This window comes from Heloderma suspectum, chromosome 5 (genome assembly GCF_057233095.1).
Source record: "Heloderma suspectum isolate Gila_16-S chromosome 5, 16-S_ref, whole genome shotgun sequence".
Lineage (NCBI taxonomy): Eukaryota > Metazoa > Chordata > Lepidosauria > Squamata > Helodermatidae > Heloderma > Heloderma suspectum.
Genome location: NC_139462.1, coordinates 126,413,455 through 126,436,678, shown reverse-complemented (window position 1 = coordinate 126,436,678; position 23,224 = coordinate 126,413,455). Strand labels below are relative to the sequence as shown.

Below are 23,224 nucleotides of genomic sequence, written 5' to 3'. Positions count from 1 at the left end.
GAAAGGCAAAGTCTGTCACTGCCTCCACATTTTCTCCCTCTATTTGCCAGTTATCAATCAAGCTGGTTGCCATAATCTTGGTTTTTTTGAGGGTGAACTGCAACCCAGCTTTTGCACTTTCTTCTTTCACCTTCATCACGAGGTTCCTCAGCTCCTCCTCGCTTTCAGCCATCAAAGTGGTATCATCTGCATATCGGAGATCGTTAATGTTTCTTCCAGCAATTTTAACTCCAGCCTTGGCTTCATCAAGCCCAGCACGTCGCATGATGTGTTCTGCATACAGGTTGAATAGGTAGGGTGAGAGTATACAACCCTGCTGTACTCCTTTCCCAATCTTAAACCAGTCCGTTGTTCCGTGGTCTGTTCTTACCGTTGCTACTTGGTCATTATACAGATTCCTCAGGAGGCAGACAAGATGACTTGGTATCCCCATACCACCAAGAACTTGCCACAGTTTGTTATGATCCACACAGTCCAAGGCTTTAGAATAGTCAATAAAACAGAAATAGATGTTTTTCTGAAACTCCCTGGCTTTCTCCATTATCCAGCGGATATTGGCAATTTGGTCTCTAGTTCCTCTGCCTTTTCTAAACCCAGCTTGTACATCTGGCAATTGTCGTTCCATGAATTGCTGGAGTCTACCTTGCAAGATCTTGAGCATTACCTTACTGGCATGTGAAATAAGTGCCACTGTTCAATAGTTGGAACATTCTTTGGTGCTTCCCTTTTTTGGTATGGGGATATAAGTTGATTTTTTCCAATCTGTTGGTCATTGTTGTGTTTTCCAAATTTGCTGGCATATGGCATGCATCACCTTGACAGCATCATCTTGCAAGATTTTAAACACTTCAGCTGGCATACCGTCATCTCCTGCTGCCTTGTTATTAGCAATGCTTCTTAAGGCCCATTCAACCTCACTCTTCAGGATGTCTGGCTCTAGATCAGCTGTAAAATGGCCAGGTTAAAGAGAAGGAAAAACAGCCCCATATTTGCTACTGGTACTCACTCTATCTTTGGACTGGAGGCTTCGGTAGTAGCCTCTTCTTTCTCTACCACTGGAACCCTGATGAAGAGTGAAAAGCAGAAGTTAAGGAGTGTCTGCTGCATCTTCCCCAATCTCGATAACTTGTTTTCAGTGCTCTTGAAAGCAGATGGAGGCTTCAGCTAATGCAGAGCCCTAACTAGCCATGTACACTTTTGCCCCAAATATCCTGTGCTTCGTCAGACACTTCAAGGGAACATTCACCGTGAGGCTGCAGTACAGCAGTGTGCCACATATAAATGAAGAACTGAGTATGTGTACCCCAAAATAAGCTTTGGGTCAACCCAAATGACAACCCCCCAGCCATACCAGGAGATTGCTCCATACAAAATAGGCTAGCATCATGCACAGTACATGTTTTGTTTGCTACTGACAATTATTGGTACAAGGGCAGCACACTCGAGAGTGACTTGTAGAAATAACGCTTTGGGCTAGACACAATGCTAAGACAGTTTTGTAATGGACAGCCTCCTAGGTGAATCATTTGGGGTGGCTCAAGCTTATTTTAGGATGCACATCTCCAGTTCCTCATCCATTTATTTGTATATTGGCAAAAATTGATGGAGGGGCAGCATGCTTGAGAATGACTTGCACCAAAAATGAAACATTGGGTCAAGCATGGCATGGGGCACCCTGTAGCAGGCAGTCTCTTGGTGCTGTGGGTGTGTCATTTGTGGCAGCCCAAGGCTTACTTGAAGTGCAAAACCATCAGTTCCTTATTCGTCTATAAAGTATACAAGCCCTTGGTTCCCTATGAACACAGTTCGTGGAGAAAAAACAAATCTAATGGATCTGCCATCTCCAGTGGGTGTTCTGGAGAGCTCTGCCAGCTGCTTCCCCGCCGTGGCATTTGCCACAGTGGGAGAGGCGAACTGGACGGTCTCTCTGGAGCACCAACCCACTCAGTGATGCTAGCGGCTACTCCGGAGAGCCCCGCTAGTCCCCCTCTCCCACTGTGGCAAATCCCGTAGTGAGAGAGTGGCCAGCAGGTCTCCCTGGAGCAGTTGCCCACCCTCTGTGCTCTCAGCCACCTGCCCTCTGGCTCGCACCGAGAATCTTGTCAGTGTGAGCCATGGGGCGGGTGGGCTGTCTGTAGGGTTGTGTTGGCCAGAGAAAGCAGCCAGCATGGCTCTTCAGAGAGCCGGTGTCAGGGTCGCCTCTGATCATATGGAGTGTCAGGGTAGCTCAGATTCTGAGGAAGAGCTGCAACATATGGGGGAGGAACTTTCCCAGGCTTCAGGCACAGCTGCATGGAGAGCCCCCCCCCCCCACATCCCTGGGAGTGATGGTGAACAGGGGGAGGCGAGGGAAGAACCACCTAAACTTTTAGACGCAAGACGCAGATGCAGGCACAAGCGGGAAGTTGCAAGGGCAGAACTTCGGCGCTCTGCCCAATTGGCTCGGCATCAACAGCTGCGCTCGGACGTGTCACGGGAGAGGGAGAGATCTTCCCCTCCCACCCCTTAAGTTAAGAGAGCTTGCTGCCTTTTTCCCTAATGGAGATCAACTTTCGTAGTTTCCCTTTGAACTCCCTGAAGGCTGTTTCTTTTGTGTTCTGTGAGTCTCTAGCAATTTGCATCTGTATGCCTCATTAGGGTAAATGGAATTAAAGCCTTGGAAATGCAGCCTCTGGTCTGAGTATTGATTTGGCTCTTGGAGTTCTCAGCCAGGCAAAAAGGGAATCCTGAAAGCTGGCCAGGCCCAGATACCGGGCTCTGAAGAGGTCCTTCCGCAGAGCCAGGCATTGTAGGAAGGGATGTATCAGGAGACCACCTGTACAAGACACCCTGGGACATCTCCGCGGACACCCCCTTCCACAATGCCTGGCTCTGATAAAGGACCTCCTCAGACCCAAGCACTTCAGTCTCTCTGAAGAGCTGTGCCAGCTGCATTTTACAGCCAGTGTTGCTCTTCAGAGAGCAGTAGCAGTGGTGGTGATGGAAATGGATGGGTAAGGGAGGATGTGGTGAGGGGGTGGGGAGTGAGACGTAGTGGGGATGGGGGGATATGTGGCAGGGAGCTGGGTCTTCACAGAAAAAATGGGTTTTGAGGAGGGTTTTGAGGTGGCCTCACAGAAGCATTCTGAGAGGCAGTTCCAGGGAGTAAGGGAGAAAGGCTGGAGTCATTGGAGAGAGCAGAAGACCTTTGGATGACTTTGGGTAATGGAACTGGATGAGTGAAGATCACAGGCAGGATGTGTTCGGATATTTGAGCAGAGAAATAAGGCAGAGCAAGACCATAGAGGGCGTTGAAGGTTAGGATGAGGACTGGACAGGGAGCCAGTGCAGGGCTTTAAGGAGGGGCATCACATCATCAGAGCAACAAGAAAAGTGAATAATTTTGATAGCAGAATGCTGGATAGATGTGAGAGGAGCAAGCTAAGACAACAGAAGAGAGAAAAGAGAAAACTCCAGTAGTGAAAGATGACAGACCAGAGTTTTTTTTTTCTAAGGGGACTGAGAGGTGGGGACATATTTTTGCAAAGGGAGAGGTAACATGACTTGGCAACAGACTGAATATGGGGGCAAAGGAGAGAAAAGGCTCAAAGAGTAAACTGCGGTTTCATGCCTATGAAAGAAGATGGCTGCTGTTGTCAGAGGATGAGAGGATGAGGAGAGGAGGGCTTGGGAAGAAAAACAAGGTGGTCGGTCTACTTCTGAATAGCAGCTGTTAATGACAAACACTGGGGGAAGGTGGTTCCCTTCACACCCTCCAAGTGGCCTTCCTGTAGGCATCTGCCGAGGCATGAGATGGACCTTTGGGGCTTGACCCAGCAGCACTTATATCTTTACCCAAATTGGAGTTGCTGCCCCCGCCCCTTTTGGACAGGCTTCTGTGCCTTTTCCTTTCATGAAATCATCATGTCTACTACCAGTGAACTCAATGCCACTCCATAGAGCCAAAATGGCACCACCCACACACAGGAGGGAGGAATCAGCAAGCTTGAGGGGAAACCAAGATTTGCAGAAGTAAAGAAAACAAAACCCGAAGTGGTGGGGATGGAGGGGGGAATTCCAAAACTGCCATATGAGGACTATTGGGGGGACATGGAATGGAAAATCAGGAAGGAAGGAGGGAAGGGGAATGGAAGGAGAAGCAAATGGAGGAGTACCGGATTTTTTAAAAAAGAAATCAGCTTTGCTGTGCTCTGGTCCATGAAGGGCTCCATGAGCAGGTTCTCTGCACCAATAAAAATCGCTTCACAGAACATACTTCCTGGTGGGAGTGGGGGTTGGAGTGAACATCATCTGACTGGCAGGGGCTGCTCAACCAATAAGAGAGGCTTCCCCCCCTCTACCCCCTTTCTCCTTACCCCTGAAAGTCCAGATGCACCTGCATTTCAGGAGCAAGCCTCATTGAGCACAATGGGAGTTACTTCCAAGTAGACACACATATGCTTGTGCTGGGAAAGAGAGGGGGAAAGAACACAAAGACAGGAAACCAGCCCCCATTTTAACCCGCAGGATCTCTATAACGAAGGGTTGAAGGAGTTACTTCCTAAGGCAATAAACCAATCAAAGGAGAATTGGAGGCTTGAGATCACGCTTTACCGCACTTAGGGAACTGGGCTTTAAACTTTGCCATGCCAATTGAGGGGGATCTCTGTAAATTCCGATGTGGGCATTCAGAGGGCATTCAGAGGGCATTCACATCACTGGTGGAAACACCCTCAGAGTAGCTACAAACCTAGGGGGCGTTTCCACTAGCAATTTACTCTGAGCCAGCTGCATGTGGAGGTTGTTTGGGATACATGACGTCGTGGCCATCCAGCAGCCACCCCGGAGCTTATCAGGGAAAAACTAGATTTCTTGAGACTGTTTAAAGCCTGATTCTTTTCCTTAAGTTGGGTTCTCCCAGGTATAGCTGTTGTATGCCCAAACCCCTGGCATTTAGCTGGGGTATGCTAGCCCTGCCCAGGGGTGTGTCTTTCACCGTGACCCCAGTCAAGGGGTTTTTCCTCCCATTGTGCTGAATGAGGCTTGCCCTCTCAATGACCACAGAAACAACAGCGATCCCCCTCAACTGACAAGACACATTTTAAAGCCCAATTCCTTAAGTGCAATTAAGCACAATCTCAAGGCTCTGATTCATTGCCTTAGGACGTAACTCCTTCACAACTTCCTTATAGAGATCCTGTGCGTTAAAATGGGGGCTGGTTTCTGTTTTTGTCTTTACTGCTCTCTTTCCCACAACAAACTCATTACCGTCTCCTCAGAAGTACCTCCCATTGTGGTCAATGAGGTCCTGCGGGTTAAAATGGGTGCTGGTTTCCAACTTTGTGTTCTCTTCCACATTCTTTCCCAGCACAAGTATATGTGTGTCTACCTGGAAGTAACTCCCATTGTGCTCAATGAGGTTTGCTCCTGAAATGCAGGTGCATCTGGATTTTCAGGGGAAAGGGGAAAGGAGAAAGGGGGGGGAGGGGATGCCTCTCTCATTGGTTGAGCAGCCCCTGCCAGCCAGGTGATGTTCACTCTAGCCCCCACCCCCATCAGGAAGTTCTGTGAAGTGATTTTTACTAGTCTGGAGAATCTGGTCGTGGAGCCCTGCTCACAGCAAAGCCGATTCCTTTTAAAAAATCCAGTACTCCTCCATTAGCTTCTCCTTCCGTTGTTGTGGAAACATGGCCCTAAACAGGAGCACTCCAAATTGCAATATTTTGTTGCAGGTCCCCCTTGTAGATCTCTTCTTATTAAAGATAGACCAAACATTAATTCTACAGGGATGCAGATGATCCTACATTCAGTGGTTGGGTTGGGGGCCATGGACATAGGGCGCAACTAACTTGCATAAATAGGATTCATATGCTGAGCCAGTCAGGTGTCCAGTTGGTGGATCTGACAAAATGCTGAAGTAGGTTGTTGCAAAGACTAGTCCCAAATGCCTAGTTGCAATGGAATAAGTAACAGCCAGGCTTGTGATGCTTCAGTTACTCACAGTTTCTTTGAACTGGCCTTTTTAGTAGGGGGCTCTGCAGCTGGCTCTCTGTTGAGGTAAGAAAAACAGAAGTTAAGGAAAGTTACAGCATTCAAGGCTGCTCTCTTCTGTTCCCTCAGGTGGTCATGGCATCTCAAGTTCTCTTCAAAATTAGCCACTGTTTTGAAGTCACTCATGAACAATCCTAGATAGCTGTGCTGCAAAACTGGACAGTGTGCGTGCGCGCGCATCGTGTGTGCCTTAGTTTCATGTTCCATGGCTTTCAGATCTTGCCTTGCTGAAAACTCAAGCAAGTCTCTCTTTCCTTTTCTAATACGTTCTAGGTATTTCATTCTTATTTCTTATTCTTGTGTATTCTTCTTCTGTTTGTGCCCATTTATACACAGATCAGTCTTTTGTGCTGCCAGTAAAACTCAGAGGTGAACTGAAGGATGGTATATTTCCCATGGATCAGTGTTCCTCAAACATAGAGTAGCTGAAGGACACTACTTTTCTGAACTACCACTGGAGGCACACTTCACTCCCACATCTCAAAAGATTTACTTTAAAAGAGCAACCTATGGGGAGGGGGAGAAAGTATCCATGACAGAGGAATTGCCACTTTCTAGGACCTGCTGGGCTCACGGTGGCCAGGGCAGAAGGTTTGTGTGTGTAGGGTCCTTTGCCCCCATTTTTCCTGCTGGATTGTTCCCTCCCCCACTGGTTTGAATGGGAGGGGAAATAACTACACCAGCTCCAGCTAGTACAACTTACAGGGAGAAAAAGCCCTCCCAAGGCACCTTACATAAAAATAGAGAACTACAGGACACAATTTTAATAAAATACCGTAATTGAAAACAGCATTTAGAAAGATCTCAAAGTCCAGGCAAATAATGTCTGCTCAGTAGCTGAATTATCTTTGGAATTCATAGCATAAGAATTTCTCTAATTGTCCCTTGTTTTGTGAACCAACACATGCACAACTTTCCTCTTCAACAGGCTGCATCGTAGACAAACCCTAATTTATAAACCAAAGGGCATAACTAACAGCCCAGCTTTGTATCACATGGGTTTACTTACAATTTTGCTGAACTGGGCTTTTCCATTGGGGGTTCAGGTACCTCCGGTGGTCTGATAAAAAGAGAAGAAGTTACGTGGAGTTTGCTACACATCTATTGGGTCTCAGGTGTCTTATAGCTTGGCACCATGTACCCCCTGAAGGAGCAGCTTAGTAGCTTGAGGGGTCTCCTGGAGTCATCTTTGCCTCTGGAGGCTCAGGTGGCTTCAGTGGCCCAGAATGCCTTCTACTAGTTTCAGTTGGTGGCCCAGTTATCCCCCTATCTGGACAGGGATAACCTGGCCTCAGTAGTCTATGCTCTGGTAACTTCCAAGTTATATTACTGCAATGTGCTCTACATGCGGCTGCCCTTGAAAATGGTTTGAAAGCTGCAGCTTCTGCAAAATGAGGCAGCCAGAATGAAATCAGGGACAAGAAAGTCTGAACATATAACACCAATTCTGTCCTACTTGCACTGTCTGCCTGTACATTTCTGAGCTCAATTCAAGGTGCTGCTTTTGACTTATAAAGCCTTACATGGCTTGGGACAGAAATACCTGGTGGAGCCCCTCTCCCGGTATGGACCTGCCTATACACTACAATGGTCATTTGAGGTCCTCGTCTGAGGGAGGTTCAGAGGGTGGCAACAAGGGAGAGGGCCTTTTTGGTAGCGGCCACCCAATTATGGAATTCCCCATAGTGAGGTCTGCCTGGCACCAAAGTTGTCATCCTTTTGGCACTAGGTTAAACATTTCCTCAACTGCCAGGCATATGATAAGGTTTTAACTGGTCCCAGGATTTTTATTTTTGATTGCTTTTAGTTATTTCTGTATGTAAATGATTTTTATGTTATGTTTTATATTATATTTCTAAGGTTTTAATCTTTTGCAAACTGCCCAGAGAGCTGTAGCTATTCAACGGTATAGAAATGTAATAAATAAATAATAGTGTGGCCACTTAAGAATCACCAAATAAGAGGAAATGGATCACCAAAAAAGAGGACAAAAGAGGACAGTGACTTGCATGATATTTGCATATCCTAATTTATATGTATGTATGCAACTTTATAAATAATTATTTTAATGTAAAAAGGAATACAGTCCATCTCACCATACTGTGGGAGATGATGACCAGGTGATCTGTGTGCCTGGCTGCTCAGCCAGCTGTCCAGGGGCTCAGTCATGATGGGCAAACGTTGCTACAGTTATCTTCAAACTGGAATTAGACAGGACAGTCCTTCAAACAGAGGACTGCCCTCTGTAAAAGAGGACACCTGGCCAACCTAATCTCAAAGCAGTACTGCATGAATTTACCTTGCAGTGACTTACATCATGGCCGAGATTTTGTTAGCAGTGTAAAGGGGGTAGCCATTGCCATTAATAATTACTATCCAAAATTCCAGATTTTGTTGTCAGAGAGGCAAATCCTGAAGCAGGAATACTTTACGCAAAAGCAGCGGTTTGGCATGTGATTACTTCTTGCACACATTTCCTGTTGCTTTTGCTAGCCAAAGGGAGGAGACAAGGGTCTGTGCTGAAGCCCCACCTCTTGACTAGATTTGCCTGTTTCTCAGGCAGGGCTCTGGGCCTCTACCAACTGTGCAACAGACAAAAAATTCAGAAGAGGAAGCACCACATCTTCAACCTGAGAAAAGCTGCATCTGTTGAATTTCTCCCAGTTACACAGCTGTAAGACATAAGAGCCCTGCAATGAAAAAAGGTGACAACCATCCCATGACCCCTGGATGTTTTGGCCAGCCCCACTGTAGCTCCTGTGATTTCACCAGGAATATTCCATCCATTTTCCAGATTTTGTTTGCAGCCAAAAGAGCTAGAAATGTGTGTGTTCAAAAGGAAGGCAGGTAGGAAGGCTATACAACTCACACAGGTCTGGTAATAGCCCTTTCATTAATACCTTGCATTGGCCCAGTTGAATATATCATCCTCTTCTGAGGACTCTTCATCGTGCAACTTATCAACCATGTTCTTTTTCCGTATTTCATCCAGAGGCTGATACATGTCTTTGAGCCAAAGAGGCTTATCAAGTGAAGAAGCTGAGGAAGTCTGAGCAGAAGGAAGGGGTGTGAGCAGGGGTCACAAACCAGTCAACAGCTTCAGGTTTAGGACTGCCATAATTCCTTTACTAAGATACAAAAGCCAGTTCCCATCCATCATTCATTCAACCTCTAGAGCAGGGCTGGGCAATCTGTAGCCCTCCAGATGTTGTTGGACTGAAAATTCCATCAGCATTAGCAGCATAGCCAATGGTAAGGGATGATGGGAGTTGCAGTCCAACAACATCTGGAAGGCCACAAGTTGCCCAACCCTGCTCTAGAGCAACTAAAGAACAGAAACCAGAATGGAAGCATGCAGATGAAGGGTGTGGCTATGCAGATAGAAGCAAGATTGGTTCTTAACTGCTGAGGCCACCCTTGGGGTAGGGAGCAGGTTTAGCTATACCATCACCTATTGTAACAGAATCTCTGATGCATCCTTGCACTTTCTCCCATCAAAGTGAATGGACAGCCATTTCTTCTGTTAGATTCCTAAGAAGAAAAGCAAAGTGGCCGCACACATGTAGAACTGGTATGGTGAGAGCAAACGCTGTCCTCCAGTCCTGACACTGGGTGGCCCAGTCCTCCCTGACAAGGGTAAGAGCTTTGCAAAAGATAAGCCTTCTTGCTGTGTAGATGCTCCGGACTGTATTAAGGGGTGCATCACTGTATGGTCATATTTAGAATGAGTGTGCAAGAGTTGGAGAAGATTTAGAAAAGGGCCACTGCATATACTTCCAGATATCACCTTTTTCCACGTGGTGTGGTGGGTATTGAGGCCAATTTACAGTGCCAGTCACCCAGATGTCATGCAGGGAAAGGGGGGAGCAATCTCTACTCTGGTCTGGCAGGATCAGTTTGGAAGAGGAGGGCTCTTGTAGCGCTGAAATAATTATAGTCATTCAAAACACCCACAACAGGAAGTGCCCCTTGAACAGGGACTGTCTTCCTGTTGCCTTCACTTCTAGCAGAAATTTTAAGTCGTGACCCCAAATGATTAGCTGGGTTGAAATCTTCCTTATGAAGGAAGGCTTACAAGTTTGAATCTTTTAGTTTAGATGACAGATGGACATAATAGAGATTTATAAAATTATGAAGGCAGAAAATTAATATTCTCTCCCTTTTCTCAGAGCATTAGATCTTGGAGTCAGCTAATGAAATTGATGAGCTCCAGGTTCAAGACATAGGGGATCTCTACACCTCAAGTTTATTGCACGTTCATGGTTGCTCACTCACTGAATTGTGCAGGTCCATTACATGACGTTGTCATTGTCCAGTCATTATTCCACTATTTCCTCCCACCTATCCCACCTATGCTCATGGAAGCATAATGCTATGCGAGTGGGCATCTACAGAGAAGGAAGTGTGTATAAAGGGAATTAGTTGTGATCCTGCATGTAAAACGGAAGTGGAAAGCCCCATTTTAAATGCAGGATTTTAGGCTGGTGTAGAAATCCACATACTAAGGAAGTAATTCTTCATGCACATGCTGAATAGACAGAACGCACTGCCACAGAATGCAGTGATACCCATTAGCTTAGATCAGCGGCGGGGAGACATCTGACTTGTGGAATCTACTTTGGTTTTTGCTACATCCCCAAGGTCACCAACTGGACCCAGACTCCAAATGGTGGCTCAGAGGGCGGAGCCAACCACTTCCTGCACCCCATGAACCATAGGTCTAGGATGATCTGCACATACATGTACTAATCTACATCTGAGTCACTGCAGATCAGGAATTTTAACATAACACTCTAAAACTAGCCAGCAGAGTTGCAGAAGGACCTGGTCAAAGGCAACCAATTAATACTCATATTTTACAGGTGAGAACACTGAGGGTGAGAAAGAAGCAATTAGTACAAGGTCAGTCATTTTGTTACTTGCCATTTTTCTTGTTATTGTTATTGTTATTGTTATTGGATGTCAGAGATCTACCAGTAGATCCTGATCTACTTTCTGCCCACCCCTGGCTTAGACTGTTTCAAAAGGTTAGATAGATGCAGTGAAACTACATTGCCATGAATGGCTAACAATTTCTACATAACAAACTTGCAGCCGAATCCTAAGGCATATGTACGCAGAAATCAGTCTCACTGAGTTCAATAGGGCTCCCAAAGAAGTATGCACAGGATCGCAAGCCTTAATTTCCTAATAAAGACTCGGCAACTGCAGCTTCTCCCCACCCCCTCGCTGACCTGCTGCTGCGGTGGTGGCGGCATTGCCAGCCCTTCTACCTTTTGTTTTTCATGGCTACTAGTCAAGATACATGTGAATGGAACTTCCATGTCCAGAGGCAGCATAACTGATTATCAGACTCTGGGGACAGACAAGAACAGATTGCTGTCTCCATCATCCCTGGAGGCCACCCAGCTGGTCATTGTCAGAGAGATGATAGACCAGAGAGATCTTCAGTATGATCTAGCAAGGCAAGTTCAGTGGTAATTGGTATTCCCAGTTTTTTATTCATGGGAAATCAAGGCTTGCCAAGACTGTACAATTTGCCTGTAGTACGGATGGGAACATGGGCCCTCATCTCTCAGATCCAAAGGATCATGAGACCACCATCAGGTACCTCCTTAGGGGTGGGGAGCCTGTGGCCCTTCAGATATTGTTGGACTCTAGGTCCCATCAGCCTCAGCCAGTCAAGGGTGATGGGAGCTGTAGTCCAACAACATCTGGATGGCTACAGGTTCTCCACCCATACTTTATGTGATTACTTACCTGCTTTTCTGGTGCACCTTTCTTCTTTCTGCCCAGAAAAGTCCTTTAGGGAGGAATTAAAAAGGAGAAATAAAATGTTTGATAGGAGGGTGCTGAACATCCTTTGATGGTGTGCAAATACTTCAGGAACCAGAAATGACAGATTTTAGGGCTGGGGGGAATACACACATTCTCATATTCAAATCTTAATGCAATGTTTTATATTTCAGGCTTTGAATTTTGAAATCTGGATTTTATGTCTGGTATTTTCAGATATTGTTTACGTAGAAAACTATTTTAATAGTCTGCATTGTTTCAACTGAATATATTAATTCCTTTCTTTTTGGTTTCAGGTTTGGGTTACCAGGTTTCCCAATCTTGTAGTACTAACTAAACTCCTCAATCCGCTCAAAGTAGGTATAAACAATGCAAAGTGCTGTTTAATTCAGACCAGGCAATGTTAAATATTATTTTCCAGAATTCACATAATGCTTATGAATCAACAACTAAAAATGGCCACTGGCACAGATGGCCTTAAAGGAGATTTAGACAAATGCATGGAGGAGGGGCCTACTGTCTGCAGATACCTCCCCCTGTGCCCATGAAGCGCTCTGCTGATTTTTTTATTGAATTAAAAGAATGAGCGGCAGACATCTGCCATTTTTATTCGCCTGAATGTTTATGGGCCCAGAGATATTCCTAGGAAGTGAAGCTGGCATGCGGCTGGAGGCCAGTGCTTTCTTTCAATGCTGTGAATTATGGTACTGAGCATCTGCAAGGCCAGGAAGAGGCTTCCTGGATTTTCGCTCATCACGCTTGTCATGAGCACTGCGCCACCACCTTCTGATGAGCAGGATGGGAGACCAGCCTTCCTTTGAACTTGGGAGTTGCAGGGGCTGGTGGGGATTGTCCCAGCATAGTATTGCAATCCCTGCCCCGTCCCCAGCTTCAACATGGGGTGGGTGGGGGTCGTTTGTCTACTGCATTGCCAAAGCACCCAGAACACGTCAGGCTCAGAGCAGTTAAACTAGCAAACTTCCTGCCACTCTTTCCTGCAGGGAAAGTGTGTGTGTGTGTGGGGGGGGGAGACTTCCTTGGCAGCTGCAGGCTGAGGTCCCCAGACCACCTTGGCTGCACAAGGCCAAACCAGATTCTGGTGATCACCATTTTTGGCTTGGTTAGTAAGGGCAGCCAAAAATTGTGGACCCTGACCATAAATTAAGTATGTATTTAAAGATGCTGTGGACTCAGTGACTAACTGATGGGGTACTGACATTGTCAGGGTACTCTCAGATGAGCTAGAGCCCTGGCATGCCCAAATTACCTTCAAATTACCTCCAAAGTTCCCAAATAACCTCCAAAATCTGAAAGTGAGACATTTGTTCATTTCTTCCATAAATGGTTCAGGTACTTTCTCATTAGTGAGAGAATCATTTGGGTAGATTGAATTAAAAGACATCACAGCTACTGGAAAAATCTGAAAACAGGACATTTCTCTCGCTTTTAAGAGAGGCAAATCATTCTGAGGGCTCTTCTCTGTGCATTCACAATTCAGGGGAGGGAGTTGGCTCTGCCCCCCCCCCGCCCCATTGACACATGCACCTGCAGCAGGTCTCCCTGCACGCAAGGGTATGCGGACAGGCAGGACTCCAGCTCGGCTTCCTGGCTGCACTGAGCTCTGCATACCCTGCCCAGCACCTGCATGCCATTGTACTGGTGGAGAAGAGCCCTTGTCACTGAACACAGCCCAAGGATAACTCCTAACAGTTCAGGCACTTGAGCGAGATGGACATTGGTACATAATGGGGTCCAAATTCTGCAACTGGAGTATTTTTGTACATGTGATTGTCAAGAACTGGGAAGGCCAGGTGATGAGAAGAGAAGCATGTTTGGTGCACAAGGTTTATATGGGTAGTTGAGGAACGTGGCAGGAGGCCAATGCAATATGGAGAAGCTCTGCCAGCTGAGCACCGGAGGATTGATCAAGTGTTCTCTGTATGCTTCTAACCTTCACATCCCCTACCTTGTGGGCGAATTTATTTATTATTTAAAGTGAAAAGAATCGATTTCCTAGAACCTAATTCCTGACACTGGTCCCTGCATGCAGAATTCTGAGAGTGGAGAATCACAAAGGACTGCGCATCCTGGGCAAGGATTACCGTTTCTCTTGAGGGGTGCCTTCCCTTGATTTAGCTGCAGAACGCTGAGAGCAGATCTGTTTAACAAGAAGAGAGAGGAACAATTGTGAGTGACAAATTATCTACGATTTCTCACAGCTGGGTTGAATCACTGACTGATATGGTTAAACAAGAGATTGGTTTGTCAGCATTCCCAGCAAAATAATTCTTTTGAAAAATAAATGTGTTGGAGCTTAAAGCTGCTTGGATAGCTCCCAACTCCAACAGTTGGGAGGACGTCGCCTGAGATCACGCAGTAGGGAGGGAAAGCCGCTCTGGACAGAGGCCCTCTCCTCTTTGCCTGTTCCAGCTCCAAGCCTCCGCATCAGAAACAGGAGGTCCACCAGGGGGCTGAGGCGGAATGAGCCATGGCTCAAATTCAGGTGCACTATGAGAGATATGAGTAGCCCTTTCACAGCAGCAGAATGGGCTTCACCACACGAGGCTAAAATCCCGCATCCTCACTGGGGCTTCTGCTTCCGGGTTCTTTGCAGGATTAAGATCAGTTCTTTTACACAGGCTGACATGTGCTGTTTTTATTTCTTTGCAAGTTCTATATGCTTCATTTCACAGCCAATAGATGGGGCTGCTGTTATAATGCCATTATAGAAGTACACCCAGCAAGTAAAGTGCTTCATAGCTCTTCCTAGAGAAAAAGCAGACTTTCCCCACATTTTACAAAGGTGGGAAAAGGTCATAAACCACGGGAGGGGCCCTGGAGATTTATGGCAACGTGTAAAGGACCTGCAAACTTCTATGAGTAACCAATCTTGATTGCACTATATAAGCCCCATGTGGAGAAGCCCTATATCATGCCTTTGGGGGCATTCACTCCCTTTTCCAGGCTTTTGGGATATGTTAGTTTAATACATTAAGATAAAAGAGCTTAAAATGCATTTTTGGCTTACCTCAATCAGACAAATTACTGCAATGATAATCATTATCACTGCTGTCACTGAAATAGCCAACAACAGCTTGTTGCCATACCCGTATTCTGGAATTCCCTGCCTTGCTATCTGCAAGATTGGACAAAGAGAAGGAAAATGGAAGATGGGCCTTCCTGTGTTTCTACCTTTTCTCCATCCTGAATCAAAACACCAACTGAGGGCAGTTTGCTTTCATGTGAACATATTCAGCTGCCTCATACTGAGTCAGACCGTGGTTCATCTAGCCCAGGAGTGTGTACTCCATCTGGCAACTGCTCTCCAGGTCTTTTCCCAGCCTCACCCCTGGAGATATTTTACACTTAAGATGCCAGAGATTAAACCTTGGATCTTCTGCATTCTAGACCTGTGCTCTGCCACAAACGTCAGGCCACAATCAGATGCAGCCATGGAATTTCTGCAAGCCCTTCTCGATAATGAACCTTTTGCCTGTTCTTTCTCCCTTATTCAATGCCACATCATATAATTAAGAATCTTCCTAAACACTATGCAACACTACAGCTTACAAAATGCGTCTGAACTCCCCTGTTGCATTTAACATTGTTTTTAGTGTTATTGTTTCTTTTTAATTTGTCCCTCTTCATCTCCAGTTTGATCTTCTGCTGCTTTCGACGCTTTTGCAAAAATGGGTGTACAAAAAATGCTTACAATTTACATTCTTTCCGAAAATATTCCTCTAAGTCAAATCTGAAAACCAAAATCTAATTCAGCAATTCATGCAAGGTAGAGACAGATGGTAATCTTTGTCTCCTCCACCTGCCCCCCTGTGGTGTGGAAAGTGATATGACTGAGCCATTCTTGCTCATGGTATGTACACACAGTTTTTAATGGCACACTATCATCTTTGATTAAACAGATATTGCAGACTCTTAAAGTTCTTCAAAAACCTGTAAAACCTAACTCTCTCCCCAAAATCAATAGGGTTGGATCCTGATTTAGTCTTATTTGGAGAAGAACCATGGAAATCAATCGGACTTGTCATGACAAATTAAGTCCCATTGATTTCAGTAGGTCTGCTGTAAGTATGATTAAATCTATAGGATCCAACCCTATGGTGTGTGTGTGTGTGTGTGTGTGTGTGTGTGAGAAAGAGAGAGAGAGAGAGAACAAGCATACATCACAGGCAATGAGAGCTCTATCATTCCACCTTAAATTTAAAAGCAGGTGATCAGATTTGAAATTTGAGTGAAACTTTATTTCCTACTTTGTTCCTTTCTACTCTGGTCAGCCTCACTCTGCCTCTCTTTGCCTTTGACTCCTGTGCTCCTTTGCCTGCTTTTGCCATTTGCTGCAGGTCACATCCCCAGATGCAGATCCCCCACTCCCCTACAACCCAACACCAGCTTACCAGAAATTGATGCCCAGTGAATTCCCATTGACCTGCTTCAGTAAAAAAAGGCTTGGGGCCACACCAGGAAGCTGAGCGTTGGCCAAACTCCTGACAGCCCACTCATAGGCTTGGCTAGGTTTGTGCCATACCTCATCAGAAGGCTTCCCCATTTTTCTTGGGCTTGCTGTGGTCATGTTGGCTGCATTCTTGGCAGACCAAAAGTATGACTTCCACAGAGAGGAGGTCTCCTGGAGGTTTTCTCTTTCACTGAAGAGTTTCATAAGAAGGCCTGTCCTGGAAATGAGCTTAGCACAAGCCATCTGGATGGTGGGTTCTGTGCAGTCCATTTTCAGGATACGAATGACATGGGAGATGAGATTCCTCACTGGCACGTTTGGGATGAGGGATGCCAACCGCTTGTTCAGCTCAGCTTCAAAGAGGTCACCCTGGAACAAAAAGTCATCCGGAGGTGGCAAGAGGTTCAGTGGGGGGGAAGCAGAGGGCCTCTGTTCATGGTGCTCCCAGTGTGTCTCGTGGGACAGTGTTATGTCAGGTGAGAGCTCATTCAAGGTCTCTGAGTCGTCGGCTGGGATTTTGGACTTGCCCCCTCCATTCATTAACTGGTTGAGCAGTTCTTCCTTCCTCAACATCTGAGACTCAAGACTGTTTCCCAAAAGGTTCTCTGAGTTTCCTCCACTAGGGTAATTTTGGGAGGGGCCAGGATGACTATCAGAAGGAGAATTCTGACCAGCGCCTTCTTCATCCTGTTCTCTGACAGGAGCTTGCTTTATATAGTTGGGCTTCCCTGATCTGTTGGAGTGTTTCAGAATAATAACTACTTTGCCTGTCAAATCGCTGGCATTGTCATCCACCACTATGGAAGCGGTCAAGGTGGGGGCCTGAGTTGGGGACTGTGAAATGGAGCGTTTCCAAGAGGACCAAAATGCTGCTCGATGAGGCCTGAGAAGAGAAGCAACACTTTGAGGCACAAACCCCTTTGCTAGCTTCCTCCAGCTTGGAGCCCTCATCTGCGAATCTACATTGTCTGGCTGTTCTGCATGTCGCACAGCGGCCTTTGCAAATTCTCTTCTATCTCTGCCCAATCTGAGAAATGACTCTTTTTTTCTTGAATTTTTTCTGAGCCAGTTTTCACTCTTTACTTTTTTCAGATGTCTTTTCTTCCTAAGGGTGGCATCTGCAGATTCTTCTGAAATGTGCACAGATGTTTCCTTTTGGACCTCTGTCTCTTGGCTCATCCTTTCATCTTTGGCGATTTTTTCTTTGAGTGCCATCTTTAGCAAATTGGCCAGCATGTACAGCTTTTTCAGCTCACTTTTGTCAGCCCACTTCATGTCCAGAAAGTCTTCGGCATTCAGCTCACTTAATTGCTTGACTGATTTTAAAAGGTGTGGGGCGAGTTTGTGAAAATGGATGCCTAAATGAGAGTGGTCCTGGGTTACTGAGAGTGCCAGAGTCACATTGTCATGTAATGGTTTCTCAGGCACAATACTGAGTGTGCTGCTGGCGTTCAGTTTTCTGGTTTCTAACACCTTCATTACTTCATCTTGCATCCTATTCAAAGGCTCCTCTGTCTCTGCTCAGAAACAACAGCAAGAAGGAAAAAAAGGAATCATGCAGTGTCTACTGGCAATGAGTTGCAAGGATGGAACTTTGAACTCGACAAATACATGATTATGAGTCATCCTGCCCAATTAATGTCGGATGTGGCTTAGGCTGCAATCCTATACCCATTTATCTGGAATAAGCCCCACTGAACTCAATGGAACTTACTTCTGAACAGACTCAGACTGCACTGTTAGTCACTAACAATGTATGTTAAATAATGAGCAACCAGTGTGGCAGGTCACCTTGGGATGGTCAGCTGGCACCTGCCTGCAGGGGTGGAAGGACCTCTGAGACGGGTTCACCTGGCCTGTGGGAGGAGTCTAGGGACACGTTGAGCTTGAAAGAAACATTGAACTATGCAGCTTCCAGAGGTGGAATTCTAACTCAAGGAGGTAGCCCCCCCCACACGTGATGTGAGACCTCCACTGTTGGTACACCATAACTACATGAATATAGTGTGCCACAAGCATAAAGAAGAACTAGAAATTTGTGCAGAGCCAATAATTCAGGCACATGACCTCAGCCACTGACTACACTATATAACTTTTTGATTAAAATAAAAAAGTAAAAACCTGAACTTTAATTTTCTAAATATTTCTATTGTTTCCTGTTAGCCTAATCTAATACTGAGACCCAGAGATAATAACTAGGTATGCTGGGCCCACTCTTTAGCTAAGTAGGCTGGGCCTGCCCTGAATTCCACCCTTGCAGCTAGCTGCCTTATTGTAAACAAGACTATTGGTCCACCAAGCCCGACACTCTCCTTTCCAGCTAGCAGCAGCTCTGTGCAGTCTCAAGCAGACGGTGGTCCTTTCTCAGACCGACCATCTGAGATCCTTTCAGGTGGAGGCAGCAGGCACCCAGCCAGGGCCCTTCTGTAGGCAAAGCAGGCGTCCCACTCACTGAGCTGTTGCCTTCCCCAGTCCTTGAAGTTTGGAGCTGGCTAGCAGAAATGCTCAGAGGATTCTGGAGAAAAGCACCTTCTGGTTTCAGGGGTGATGCTGTTTGGGGGGCAATTTTACTGTGCATCTAGTACTGCCTGCACGTTTGCACTTGATTTGTGTTCCATTTGTGCTTGCTTCTGCAGCCTTGTATTTTTGGGTGGAAAGGCGGAATATAAAATATATAAATACGTATTTTGTTCACTGTCACTTGTGGTGTTATTTGTTAATGTTTTCTGCTGATTAGCTCATTTTGCAATGTTTTTCTTCCTTAGAGTGGATAGACAGATGGTAGGTAGGTAGGTAGATAGATAGATAGATAGATAGATAGATAGATAGATAGATAGATAGATAGATAGATGATAGAAAAAATACAGCAAGCCTACCGCACAGAGTTGTATTTGCTGCACACGTGTCAGAGCAATCCAACTTGACTGTCTCACACAAAACTTCAATGTCATCCTGAATACGGCAAAGACAGCAGGACATCTTCTTGGGCAAGATGCTGCAGATGAAAAAGGACAAACACCTTACAACTTCTTCTAATTCCCTAGAGATCAGTAACTAGGAGCCTCCAAGCTCAATCTAGCCCTTTCAATGAGGTGCCAATTCACACCTTAGGGGAGGGCCTTTTCAGAAACAGTCTTTTTCTTGAGAGGGAAATATGTTTATCTCAATGCTTTACAAGGGCTAGCTGAAGGGGGTGGCTTTAGCTCTGCTGTGAGGGAAATGTTTGATGTATGTTAAATTCTTACTTGTAGAAGATCATATTCTTTCTTTTATTAAATTTATTTATTACATTTCTAATTAGCCAAAGCTCTTTGGGTGGTTCACAAAACAAACTTAAAATCATAAAATACAATAACATAGTAAAACATCATATAACCCCTAAGTTTACAACAGAATAAAACCAGAGTAAGAACCACAATAAAAGCCAGTAGCAGTGCAAAGATCTAAAAATGCACTAACACAATTTTAAAACCAAGGGCTAAAAAGCCTGGCAAAAAACCCAGGGGGCCATCTTCACGAACAATTTAGTGTGAAGTTAAGAGCAGTATGAATTCCTTTGTGACAGATGATGTTGTCACCAATCCTCTGCCAACCTGCTGCTTCCCTCTTTAAAAGCCACATTTTCTGAATCTCCTTTTATTCTGACTTTTTTTTACTGAAAGTGGCTCCCTGGTGGTTTTGCCACACTGTGCCATGTCCCCCGTGCATTATATCCTGGGTGTGCCTCTGTGACATGGCAGTGATGTGATCAAGAGGGTGGGACGCCCCATTCCCTCTTCTTTCCACAATGGAAGTAGTTTTTCCCATTGAGAAAATCCCCAGGAGCGCAGCAGTGACCCCTCACATTATCACAGTAGTGGGGACACTCATTCACCTTAGCTAGCCTGCTTTTAATCTTTAACAGATCCCCCCATTCTGTGCATGTTTACTGTGCATGTTTACTAAAGGCTAACTTTAGTAACTTGCCCTAAAGCACTCTTTCGCTTTACCAGGGCTCTCTTAAATCGCTATTTTAATGCTGTGCTTCTTTCTGTAGTTTCAAGTTGTTTATCTCTTGTTATGTAAAGGTCCGTTCTCCATGTTTGGGTTTATGGAGCCTGGAGCTTGATTCTCATTGCGAGCAGGGAGAAGGAGAAAGCAAGAAAGGGGGTGTTGGAAGCAATAAGTATGGGACAAGAGTGCTGGAATGGGGCAAAATTGAGAGGCTGAGCTGCTCCCAGGGGGGGCATTCAGATGCTGCACTGGAGAATCAGGGATTTTGGCTTCTCAAGGCAAAAGTGTGCACATAGGGAAAAATGGGGTGGGAGCAATAACTCTGTGGCAGATTGCTGGAATAGGGTGAAATTGGGGTGGGAGAAGCTCTCAGGGGGAGCCATCTGGTGCTGCTCTGGAGAACTGGAGATTTTGGCTTCTTCAGGGAAATCTGCACACATGGAGAAAATTAGTTGCTCTCCATTCATAATAATGTAGTAGTGGAGGGAACCTGGTCAGAGGCAGAAAACAAGCATCTGTCATTGGTTGAGCCAGTCTGATGACGTTCTGTTCTACCCCCCTCCCCTCACGCGGCAGTATGGTCCTTTCAAGTGCTGTGTGACCCCTAAAAACCAGATTTTAAACGTACGCTATACTCAGCTTATCTTTTTTATTTTTTTTATTACATTTATATCCCACCATTTTTCCTCTTTAAGAAACCCAAGACGGCGTATCCTCCTCCTCTCCATTTTATCCTCACAACAACAACCCTGTGAGGTAGGTTGGGCTGCATCCCTGACAGACCAAAGCCGATTCCATGAAAATCCAGATAACACTCCAACACGCTTCTCATTCCGTTGTTGCGAAGATCCCCTCACCCCAGTGCTGAAAAGACCGCAATGTAGGCACCAGGCAAGCCTCTCTGGGGAGGGTGTTCCAGAACCAGAGTGCCACCACTGAAAACGCCCTCCCCTTGGTAGCCACCCTTTGGTACCCAGAGAAGGGCCTCTGTGGATGATCTTAGGGGGTTCTGGCAGCAGGCATATATGGAAGGAGATGACCAGGGAACCTGGTCCCAAGCTGTTTAGGGCTTTATAGGTTAATAGCAGCACTTTGAATTGGGCCTGGAAATGGACTGCCATCCAGTGCAGATCATAAAGCACTGGCGTAATATGATCACCTTGGGCAGCCCCTGTGAACAATCTCGCTGCCCTATTTTGGACCAGCTGGAGTTTCCATACCATTGTCAAAGGCAGCCCCACATATAACGCTTTGCAGTAATCCAGACAAAGCTACCCTGTGTTGCATCTGTTGGGCTTCAGTGTGGCCAGACTCCAGGCCATCCGGTTCTGAGTCACGGGTAGCGCTTTGGGTACTGGTAAATAGTCCCCATGGAAACAACTGCATCTGGTGTGGCTCCAAACTGTCTGTCCAAGTGACCCAGAAATGGATGATGGACCAAAGCAGGCAGGAGTCAAGGTCCAGAGCAGCAGGCCAGGATCAGAGGGGCTCCAACTGTAAGCAAAGGCAGGCAGAGGCCAAGATCCAAGACAGCAATGGAGGATCAAGAGGGCCAGAAGCACATCAATCATCAGAGGCCGTCAGAGGCCAAGACCCAAGGCAGTGATCAGGGAAATGGAGCAGGAGCCTGGCACACGAGACAAGTTGCTCAGATAGTTCCAAGGCCAAGGCTTCACAGGGCCTGATGTGCTGGAACTGCCCCTTGGTGTTGCTGACTGGAGGCTCAGGCAGGCTGGTACTGTAGCCTAGGTGGTTCTGTTAAAGCCCACAGTTCAGCCTATGGGTCTTGCCAGAGAAACAGGATGCTGGTAAGGTAAGGTGAAGCTGGAAGCCTGTCTGCTGGAAACTCTGGCTTAAGACTGACCACTAGTCTAATTTCTTCTGCTTTCTATGTTCCTAGGGGCTCATGACTACCACCAGGGTTTTCAAACTTATTACCATCAGGGAATTCTTTCCACATCAACTTGTTTCCTCCAGACCCCCTGCACATCTGCCAGGAAGCCAAAGGATATTGCAGAAGATTCTGGGGAGTGCTTTAGGACCCCCTCCACTCTCACAGGGTGCTTGCCAGGCTCTGGTGCCCTCACCATTGTTCTGCATGAACTGAGAGTGCACATCACAAGGAGAAGATTGGCAGTGATGCACCAGGATTGACAGTGGTATGCAAGCTGTTTTTCAAGGAAGCTTTGTCTGCCTTTTCTGATCCTTTCATTGAGGAACCTTTGGTAGGTTTCTGAGGAATCCCAAAGTTCTCTGGAACACAGTGTGGAAAGGAAACCAGTGCACTGGAACAACTGCCTCCCCAAAGCAAAACATTCATGATAGCTGAGCTTGCTGAGCAGGAAATTCAACTTACCAGCAGCTCAAGGTACTGGTAAATAGTCCCCATGGAAAATATTTCTACATCTGGAGAGGCTCCAACCTGCCTACCCAGAGGCTTGAGGGTGGGGAGGAGGAAGAGATGGGGGTGATATCTTTTCCAGTTGTCCCCTTCCTCCTCTCTCTTTTTGGAACCTAGCAACAGAAAAAGGTCACACAGAACTTACAGAGTTTTCAGCTGCAGGGAGGTCTTGAGCAGGTCCACCAGTATCTTTGGGGTCATTTCTGTGGCACCAAGGTCCCTGGAAAAAGGACAGAGAATCTTGCCATAAGACCTCAAGTATAAAAGGGGTAAAACTAGGATAAAACAATCTTCTAATCACTAATAAATTCCTTTTATAAATTATTAAACTCTCAGGTGACCAAACTTCGATAAAACTGGCATATAAAAGCAACTTGTTTCAGATTCACCAGATTAGTAATTTTATTGCAAGCCATTTAGCCTTTAACAGAATTTGTTTGAATTTTGAGCAATTAATCCTAATCCAAAGGTTTGGTATCCAATATTTGTAACATGTCACATACGAGACTAAGCAGGTAATACTGATGGTATTT

General features: G+C 45.9%; 1 protein-coding gene across 1 annotated transcript in view; it reads right to left on the bottom strand.

The window, feature by feature from the left end:
* Positions 1–23,224, bottom strand: part of LOC146344393 (leucine-rich repeat-containing protein 37A2-like) — a 50,430-nt gene that overhangs the window by 3,995 nt on the left and 23,211 nt on the right. Inside the window, exons 7-16 of the mRNA XM_084860370.1 lie at positions 22,837–22,911; positions 19,163–19,292; positions 16,370–17,812; positions 14,855–14,962; positions 13,929–13,984; positions 11,791–11,833; positions 8,931–9,079; positions 7,040–7,090; positions 5,981–6,028; positions 1,007–1,063 (exon numbers count right to left, since the gene is read on the bottom strand). Of these exons, the coding sequence (XP_084716496.1) occupies positions 1,007–1,063; positions 5,981–6,028; positions 7,040–7,090; positions 8,931–9,079; positions 11,791–11,833; positions 13,929–13,984; positions 14,855–14,962; positions 16,370–17,812; positions 19,163–19,292; positions 22,837–22,911 (2,160 nt within the window). The remainder of the gene's footprint in view (positions 1–1,006; positions 1,064–5,980; positions 6,029–7,039; positions 7,091–8,930; positions 9,080–11,790; positions 11,834–13,928; positions 13,985–14,854; positions 14,963–16,369; positions 17,813–19,162; positions 19,293–22,836; positions 22,912–23,224) is intronic.